At 45.4% G+C, this 9,660-nt stretch overlaps 1 protein-coding gene across 2 annotated transcripts in view; it reads right to left on the minus strand.

Annotated features, from left to right (window-relative positions):
• Positions 1 to 4,357: 4,357 nt before the first annotated feature.
• Positions 4,358 to 9,660, minus strand: part of LOC139581395 (dedicator of cytokinesis protein 2-like) — a 138,695-nt gene continuing 133,392 nt past the window's right edge. For both annotated transcript variants that reach the window (XM_071411113.1, XM_071411112.1), the window contains exons 39-51: positions 9,139 to 9,243; positions 8,724 to 8,865; positions 8,287 to 8,368; positions 8,104 to 8,188; positions 7,918 to 8,004; positions 7,029 to 7,205; positions 6,728 to 6,811; positions 6,456 to 6,593; positions 6,119 to 6,246; positions 5,788 to 5,977; positions 5,120 to 5,225; positions 4,887 to 5,035; positions 4,358 to 4,792 (exon numbers count right to left, since the gene is read on the minus strand). In XM_071411113.1, the coding sequence (XP_071267214.1) occupies positions 4,721 to 4,792; positions 4,887 to 5,035; positions 5,120 to 5,225; positions 5,788 to 5,977; positions 6,119 to 6,246; positions 6,456 to 6,593; positions 6,728 to 6,811; positions 7,029 to 7,205; positions 7,918 to 8,004; positions 8,104 to 8,188; positions 8,287 to 8,368; positions 8,724 to 8,865; positions 9,139 to 9,243 (1,545 nt within the window). In that variant the 3' untranslated portion in view covers positions 4,358 to 4,720. The remainder of the gene's footprint in view (positions 4,793 to 4,886; positions 5,036 to 5,119; positions 5,226 to 5,787; positions 5,978 to 6,118; positions 6,247 to 6,455; positions 6,594 to 6,727; positions 6,812 to 7,028; positions 7,206 to 7,917; positions 8,005 to 8,103; positions 8,189 to 8,286; positions 8,369 to 8,723; positions 8,866 to 9,138; positions 9,244 to 9,660) is intronic.

Here is a 9,660-nt window from a genome sequence, read left to right on the forward strand (position 1 = left end):
TGTTATGGTGACTTGGAAGTGTGTGTGTACTTGTGCTTGAATGACTCAGAACCAGAGTGTGATTTCCCTCCCGTTTTTCTACAGGCTAGGAGGGCGTAGTCTTACAGAGGAGAGCCAAAGCCCTGAGATCTCCTCTCTCTCATCTGAGAGCGCTGGAGTGGAGAGACAATGACCTGCAGGATTGTGGAGTAACACTGCTCTCTGCTGGACTGGATGATCCATACTGTCAACTACAGTCACTGGTGTAGGAGCACAGGACTAATACTGAATCAACTGAGAGAGAAAAATGATTACAAAGGTATTACTTGGTGTATTTTTATATCTCATTATGTAATCACATTTTTGTGTCTCAGGTTGTCAGGCTGTAGAGCCACAGAAAAAGGCAGTGCATCGCTGGCTGGGGCTTCAAACCCCTTTCACCTGAGAGAGCTGGACCTGAGCTACAATCACCCAGGAGACTCCTGAGTGAAGCTGCTCTCTGTTGTACTGGAGAATCCACACTGTGGATTGGAGACTCTGAAGTAAATATGGCTCAAGGTTAAGAATGGTCATTATTTCCTTTCATTATTCATAGGGACTCTGTGTCTCTTAATCACTCCATCTCTGCTTGTCCCACAGTGTAGGACATGGTAGAGAGCAACAGATCAGACCAGGGCTGAGGAAATGACCCACAGTGTGGAGCATGGTAGAGAGCACCGGATCAGACCAGGGCTGAGGAAATGTCCCACCGTGTGAAACATGCTAAAGAGCACCGGATCAGACCAGGGCTGAGGAAATGTCCCACCGTGTGGAGCATGGTAGAGAGCAACAGATCAGACCAGGGCTGAGGAAATGACCCACAGTGTGGAGCATGGTAGAGAGCACCGGATCAGACCAGGGCTGAGGAAATGTCCCACCGTGTGAAACATGCTAAAGAGCACCGGATCAGACCAGGGCTGAGGAAATGTCCCACCGTGTGGAGCATGGTAGAGAGCAACAGATCAGACCAGGGCTGAGGAAATGACCCACAGTGTGGAGCATGGTAGAGAGCACCGGATCAGACCAGGGCTGAGGAAATGTCCCACCGTGTGAAACATACTAAAGAGCACCGGATCAGACCAGGGCTGAGGAAATGTCCCACCGTGTGAAACATGCTAAAGAGCACCGGATCAGACCAGGGCTGAGGAAATGTCCCATCGTGTGAAACATACTAAAGAGCACCGGATCAGACCAGGGCTGAGGAAATGTCCCACCGTGTGAAACATACTAAAGAGCACCGGATCAGACCAGGGCTGAGGAAATGTCCCACCGTGTGAAACATGCTAAAGAGCACCGGATCAGACCAGGGCTGAGGAAATGTCCCACAGTGTGAAACATGCTAAAGAGCACCGGATCAGATCAGGGCTGAGGAAATGTCCCACAGTGTGGAGCATGGTAGAGAGCACCAGATTAGACCAGGGCTGAGGAAATGTCCCACAGTGTGGAACATGGTAGAGAGCACCGGATCAGACCAGGGCTGAGGAAATGTCCCACAGTGTAGGACATGGTAGAGAGCACCGGATCAGACCAGGGCTGAGGAAATGTCCCACAGTGTGGAGCATGGTAGAGAGCACCAGATTAGACCAGGGTTGAGGAAATGTCCCACAGTGTGGGACATGGTAGAGAGCACCAGATTAGACCAGGGCTGAGGAAATGTCCCACAGTGTGAAACATGCTAAAAAGCACCGGATCAGACCAGGGCTGAGGAAATGACCCACAGTGTGAAACATGCTAAAAAGCATCGGATCAGACCAGGGCTATTGCATTTACTCATTTACTCATTCATTTACCACTCCCCTCCTGCTTTCAGATGCCTGTGAGCTCACACTGGACCCCACCTCAGCCCACCACAGACTCACCCTGTCTGAGGAGAACACTAAGGTGACCAGGAAACCACGAGTCAACCACTTCACTTTACACTGGCCTCAGATCAGAGATCATTTTCCAAGAGCAGCAGAAATGATGATAATGCCCTTTTAGTGTAAGAGCAGTTTGAAAAGATGGTCTGAAATTTCAGCATGTTTTGGTGGGATGGAGTTTTGGCCTGCCTGGTGACATGGCAGTAAATTATTTAATAGACCAACATGAAAGAGAGTTTTAAACCTCTCTGTCAATAACAGCTAGTTCTCTGCTCCCCACTCAGACCACTCCCAGACAATCCAAGCAAAATTCTATCTTGGAAATGTATTTTTGCTAAGAAACAAATTTCGTTATATCCAATTATGATCTTGTCTCATCGTTGCAACTCTCCAATGGGCTCGGGAGGGGCGAAGGTCGAGTCATGCGTCCTCCTAAACATGACCTGCCAAACTGCGCTTCTTAACACCCGCCCGCTTAACCCGGAAGCCAGCTGCACCAATGTGTCAGAGGAAACACCATTCAACTGAGTCAGCCTGCAGGCGCCCGGTCAGCAACAAGGAGTCGCTAGAGCGGGATGAGCCAAGTAAAGCCCCCCTGGCCAAACCCTCCCCTAACCCGGGCGACGCTGGGCCAATTGTGCACCGCCCTATGGGACTCCCAGTCACGGCCGGTTGTGAAACAGCCTGGGATCAAACCCGGATCTGAAGTGACGCCTGAAGCACTGCGATGCAGTGCCTTAGACAGCAGCACCACACAGGAGGCCTTTTTAAAAAAAAAAACAATCACAGTAAGGTACTTAAATGTTACCCAGAAATGATTTGATATTGAGATGAACACAACTGGCTGCATTGGACCTTAAAGGTAATGGAGATATGAGAAACACTGTAATATTGAGATAGTGAGGGCATAATATTGAGATCATGATGGCCATAATATTGAGATAGTGATAGCCAGATGTAATTTCATAGCTAATTAATTATAATGAATAGACTGATTTTTATACTGCACAGACACAGTATGGTCTGTTTTTATGTTTCAATAATTTCTTTTTGAATGATTTGACATTTCACTGCATTGTTAAGAGCTGGTAACGTCAGTATTTCACTGCATTGTTAAGAGCTGGTAACATCAGTATTTCACTGCATTGTTAAGAGCTGGTAACATCAGTATTTCACTGCATTTTTAAGAGCTGGTAACATCAGCATTTCACTGCATTGTTAAGAGCTGGTAACATCAGTATTTCACTGCATTGTTAAGAGCTGGTAACATCAGCATTTCACTGCATTGTTAAGAGCTGGTAACATCAGTATTTCACTACATTGTTAAGAGCTGGTAACATCAGCATTTCACTACATTGTCAAAGAGCTGGTAACATCAGCATTTCACTGCATTGTCAAAGAGCTGGTAACATCAGCATTTCACTGCATTGTTAAGAGCTGGTAACATCAGCATTTCACTGCATTGTTAAGAGCTGGTAACATCAGTATTTCACTGCATTGTTAAGAGCTGGTAACATCAGCATTTCACTGCATTGTTAAGAGCTGGTAACATCAGCATTTCACTACATTGTCAAAGAGCTGGTAACATCAGCATTTCACTGCATTGTCAAAGAGCTGGTAACATCAGCATTTCACTGCATTGTTAAGAGCTGGTAACATCAGTATTTCACTGCATTGTTAAGAGCTGGTAACGTCAGCATTTCACTACATTGTTAAGAGCTGGTAACATCAGCATTTCACTGCATTGTTAAGAGCTGGTAACATCAGCATTTCACTGCATTGTTAAGAGCTGGTAACATCAGTATTTCACTACATTGTTAAGAGCTGGTAACATCAGCATTTCACTACATTGTCAAAGAGCTGGTAACATCAGCATTTCACTGCATTGTCAAAGAGCTGGTAACATCAGCATTTCACTGCATTGTTAAGAGCTGGTAACATCAGCATTTCACTGCATTGTTAAGAGCTGGTAACATCAGCATTTCACTGCATTGTTAAGAGCTGGTAACATCAGCATTTCACTGCATTGTTAAGAGCTGGTAACATCAGCATTTCACTGCATTGTTAAGAGCTGGTAACATCAGTATTTCACTGCATTGTTAAGAGCTGGTAACATCAGCATTTCACTGCATTGTTAAGCGCTGGTAACATCAGCATTTCACATTGCTAAACTGTGTATGCGACCAACAAACTTTGATTTGATAAGAATTCAAAATTGTTGTCGATTTGATCTTGGTTATGTATGTCATTTACATGACATTCATATTGATTTATTGAACAGATATACCACTCCGTATTATTGTAATTCTGTTTGTGTTTGTACTATTTATTGAAATATTGTCATGTTATTTTGGCCGTTGGCTCTTAATGAGAGTGCTTTGGGACATCATCCATATTCTCAATGAATTCCTCCATTATGTTCTGAGAGTCACATTAAACTGTTAATAGAATGTGCTTTGAAAATAAAACCTACCCTGTAAAACATTGGATATCTTTTTATTCAGTGTTTCATAAGTTTAATAAAATCTGAAAGCTTGCGAGTTACATTACTAAAAAAAGCCAGTCAAGGAAAATGTTTTTTTATTGATTCTAAAAGATGTGAGAGCAGAAGCGTGAAAGCATGCTATGCAGGACATCATCAGAGATCAAGTCTGTTTCTCTTCATCTCCCTCTATGTGTGTGTGTGCCTGCGTGAGCGCAAACAAGTCTTGATGAAAAAGCTGATCAGATGGCTCTTTCCAAAGAGGAGCTTCTAGCAGGGCAACAACCCCTTGTGTTGCCTGGCATTCAAAGCAGAGCAGGTTTAAAGGCACTGAGGGTACATCATGCTTGATGGACGGCTGTTAGAAATGACTGACGTTCTTGTTGCCTGGGTCAGTACACGACTTGTCTTTCTGTTGCTCAGACTTGTTGCTCTGTGGGAACATAGACAACCATACATTTAGATTAAACACACAACTTACCTAATGGTTGTTGTGTGTGTGTGTGTGTGTGTGTGTGTGTGTGTACCTTGGTCCCGAACAGCAGGTTGATAACCCCTTTGGAGCGTCTGTCAGCGGTACGGTCACCAGGAAGACACACAGACATGCTCTTACTGTCCCTCCTGGACCGGGCTGACTCCGCCTCTTCACTACCGTTGACCACGGACAGAGACAGACCTGTGAACAGGGAGAGGGTGTGTGTGAGAGGGAGTGTGCCTATGTGCATGCGGTCATACGTGTGCATACGTTTGTGAGTGTTACCTGTAATAGCAGGCAGAGACCTGGAGTTGACATTGGTGAGAGAGTCATTTCCCTGACAGGATTCAGACAGGTTGTTGTCACTGCGGAACTCCTGCTTCTTGGACAGCTAGAGGGAGGCAGAGAACAGAGAGCAGGGATACTCACTGATACTGACAAAAAGCAGGAGTCTGTATGTACAGTACCAGTCAAAAGTTTGGACACACCTACTCATTCCAGGGTTTTTCTCTATTTTGTTTTTTCTATTGTAGAATAATAGTGAAGACATCAAAACTATGAAATAACACATATGGAATCATGTAGTAACCAAAACAGTGCTAAACAAATCAAAATATATTTTAAATTTGAGAATCTTCAAAGCAGCCACCCTTTGCCTTGATGACAGCTTTGCTCACTTTTGTCCCACTCGCTCTTGTCATTTTTCTCTCTCTCTCTCTCTCTCTCTCTCTCTCTCTCTCTCTCTCTCTCTCTCTCTCTCTGTCTCTGTCTCTGTCTCTGTCTCTGTCTCTGTCTCTGTCTCTGTCTCTGTCTCTGTCTCTGTCTCTGTCTCTCTCTGTCTCTGTCTCTCTCGCGCTCTCTTTCTATGTCTCTCTCTCTTTCTCTGTCTCTGTCTGTCTCTCGCTCTATCTCTCCCACTGTGCTCGCTCTCTCCATCTCTCCATCTCTCTCACCCGTTTGCTGTCCAGTGTGTTGGTCCTGTCTCTCTCCTCTGGGATGAAGATCATGCTGCTCCTCTTCCTTTTCTTCTTGGACTTCCTGAGTTTCACCTCCCCATCGGCCCCTCCCTCTTCCCCCATGCTCATACTCCCACTGGAGCGCTGCAGGGTGGGGGTCCGGGGGGACACCGTGTCAGGGAGACCACTGGAGAGGGAGGGGGGCGAGGGGAATGGGATCAGGAGAGAGGCGAGGGTAAGGTGTGTGTTGTTAAATATGTTTTTGTGTTTGCATCCATCTGTGTGGGTTTCATCTGAGTGTGTGTGTGTGCCTGTGTGTGTGTGTTACCTGTCTGGGTAAGGTTTGGTGGGGGTCCCACACTCAGACCCCTGGAGTGAGCAGATGGAGATGACAGACTGACGGAAGGAGCGAAGGACAGAGCGGGGACGAGTTGACTTCCTCTCATCCATATCCGGCTAAGAACAAGGGATGACGAAGAGGAAAAATGCTTTTCACAAACAGGAGTTAAGCTTTGGCATGGCCAGTATCATTCCTAAAGCTCTTTTCATAATACACTTTTTCAGACAGATATTCTCCTCTGCCCAAGATACCAGGCAGTTCCCTGCAGCTAGCATTTCAGTCCTCGCGCAAACACTCTCCTTTTCTCTCCCTCTCTTTCTCTTACCAGGTCCCTCACGCCGTACTCCTTCTCCACCTTCTTCCTCATGTGTTTGAAGCACTCCTCCATGCGCTCGTGGAAAGGTCGTAGGTCGTCTGTCACTCTCTTACCATGTAGAGAGATCCCTCCCCCCAGCAACGGGATCTGCCAGAGAGGTAAACTGTAAAAATAATGTGTCTGTGTATGTGTGTGGGCGTGCATACGTGTGTGTGCATGTGTGTGTGTGTGCCTGTGTTTCTGTACTGTATGTGAGTGTGTAGCGTGTGTGTGTACAGTACCTGCCATGCAATGAGGTCTTTGAGGCGATCCAGCTTATCTCGGTCCTCTGGGTGTTGCAGGTTGTACTCCTCAGTGAAGAAGGCCTGGGGAGAGGAGAGATATCAATGAAATATGCTGTTGTTTCATATATTAAACAGTCCTGGGTTGAGATAGGAAGAACACAAATGTATGTTCTTATTGTATAGTATGTTCTATTCCTACTTCAGCTTGTGCCAAACACACAGAATACTGTTCTGCAATGTACGAGTTGGGCAGGAGTAAGGGGATGACGAATGGATGGCTGGATGGATGAACTCTGACCTTCTCGTACTTGGCGAAGCCCCCCATGACAGCGGGGTCCACGATGCCGTTGAGCAGCATGGAGAGGGGGTTGATGGGAAGGGCGTCGTCGGCCTGATATTGGTTGACCATGGTGAGGATCTTGTCATTTGTGCTCTCCATGGTCTCTATGGCATTCTCCAGAGGACTGATGGTGCTCTGACAGAGAGAGAAAGAAAGACGGGGAGAGACACAGAGAGAGAGAGATTTATGCACTTTACACCGTGGCTAAATATTTGACCATGGTTACTGATCAAAACCTTAGGAAAACCTTGACAAAGTACAGGCTCAGTGAGCACAGCCTTGCCATTGAGAAGGGTAGACACAGGAAATCCTGGCTCCCTGTAGAGGAAAGGCTGTGCAACCACTGCACAACAGCAGAACCTGAGACGGAGCTGCATTTCCTGACAAAATGTAAAAAATATAAAACAATTAGAGAGTGTCATTTTCCCAAATTTGAAACCCTTATTCAAGGTTTCAAAGACCTCTCTGATGAGGATAGGCTACCCGTCCTGTTGGGGGAGGACGCAGAGAGCTGTGGCTTGGCAGCGCACTACATTGCTGCCTGCCATAAGTTGAGGGACAGTGTCTGACAGACCAATCAACCTGCACATGTACTCTACTGTATGCTATTGTTATTGTTTTGTTGAATGTATGGTTATTTTGACCCTTGGTTATTGTTGTTACTGTTGTCAATTTTGATTCTCATTTTATTTATTTTTATATTGTAAATATCCAAAATAAGCTTTGGCAATATGTACATTGTTACGTCATGCCAATAAAGCAAATTGAATTGAGAGAGAGAGAGAGAGAGAGAGATTTATTTTTAATTTTGACAAAAAGACAGACAGACAGACAGACACAGGCTTACATGTTTCATGTCTGTGGCCTCAAACCAGCGCAGAATCCCAGGGAGTTTGTACACTGTGGTGAATGTGGTGCGCTCAATCCACATGGACTAGGAGAGAGAGAGAGAGATTGAGATTGTTGCCATTGTTTTACATGGGATAGAATGCTCTATGGTCATAGACATGTCCTCAGTCAGTCAGCCACTTACTACAAACTCATTGTTGGGGTCCACTGGTCCTCTCCTCACTGGTCTGGAGTAGTGGAAACGCTGCACATAGTTAGACTTGTAGAAGCTACAACACAGAAAGAGGGGCTACATTTCTTCTGTTTACGCCGTCTATTTTTAAAGCAAATTCATTCGTATGAGAGGGAGACAGACAGAGGGACTGACTTGTTGATCTGGTCAGGGACTGGTTTGTTCTTCAGGTGAGGTGGAATCTCCAGGACAGGCTGAACAGTGAAACACTGGATGTCTGAGAACCCCGGTCAGGGAACGCAACATTACCACAACACAAACATGATGAAGACAAATGTTTAGGTGTGTAGGTGTGTGTGTGTGTGTGTAGGTGTGTGCAGGTGTGTGCAGGTGTGTAGGTAGGTGTGTGTGTGTGTGTGTGTGTAGGTGTGTGCAGGTGTGTGCGTGTGTGTAGGTGTGTGTGTAGGATGTGTGTATACCAGGGTTGGGGTCAATTCCAATTCAAATTCCAAAGGTTACTCGCTGAAAAGCATTGAAGAGAATTGGACTTTCGAGTGTACGTCCTCAATTGACTGGAAATTAAATGGATTTGACCCCAATCCTGGTTTATACACTGTACATTTTAAGGATACACTGCAGGGGGGAGAGTCTGACGTCGTCTCCAGGCATGGTGGTGATATTGAGACGGACAGCGCTGGGGAACTGACTCATCAGCTGGTTCTGAAAGTCTTCTCTACGCTCGTACTCCATCCCCCGGTGGATAAACACCTTGTTCTGAGGTTATACACAGGTTGTAGACAGTCATAAAGGGATCATTACTGCTCATAAGCACCTTGTTTGATCAGACCTATAGACACCCATGAATGGGGTTATAAACATTCAGAAATACGACATAAGAGGTCATTCTTTTAATACGATTTTGATATTGCTTCCTCTTGTGAATTGACAGCCTTTGTTGCTCATTTCATAAGTATAATAAACCATTATTGGCCACTCCAAAATCATGTAAATATGGGCTAAACTGAGCCATTGAGAAGGTTGACCGACCCTGAGGAAGGGAGGGTAGCCCTGTCCATAGTATCCCACTGCAAAGTAGTCTGGCTTGGGCCTCAGGATCTTCATAATGTTCTCATAGAACTTAGCCTGCTGCTTCTACAGACAGACAGAGAGAGAGACAGAGAGAGACACTTTGACAATGTAAGTAATAATGAACTTGCCATGTCAATAAAGTCAATTGAATTGAAATTGAAAATTGAATTGACAGAGAGAGAGAGACAGAGAGAGAGACAGAGAGAGAGAGACAGAGAGAGCCAGAGAGAGACAGACAGAGAGAGAGAGAGAGAGAGAGAGAGAGAGAGAGAGAGAGAGAGAGGGAGAGAGAGAGAGACACTTTGACAATGTAAGTAATAATGAACTTGCCATGTCAATAAAGTCAATTGAATTGAAATTGAAAATTGAATTGACAGAGAGAGAGAGACAGAGAGAGAGACAGAGAGAGAGAGACAGAGAGAGCCAGAGAGAGACAGACAGAGAGAGAGAGAGAGAGAGAGAGAGAGAGAGAGAGAGAGA

This window comes from Salvelinus alpinus, chromosome 7, assembly GCF_045679555.1.
Source record: "Salvelinus alpinus chromosome 7, SLU_Salpinus.1, whole genome shotgun sequence".
NCBI classification, from domain to species: domain Eukaryota; kingdom Metazoa; phylum Chordata; class Actinopteri; order Salmoniformes; family Salmonidae; genus Salvelinus; species Salvelinus alpinus.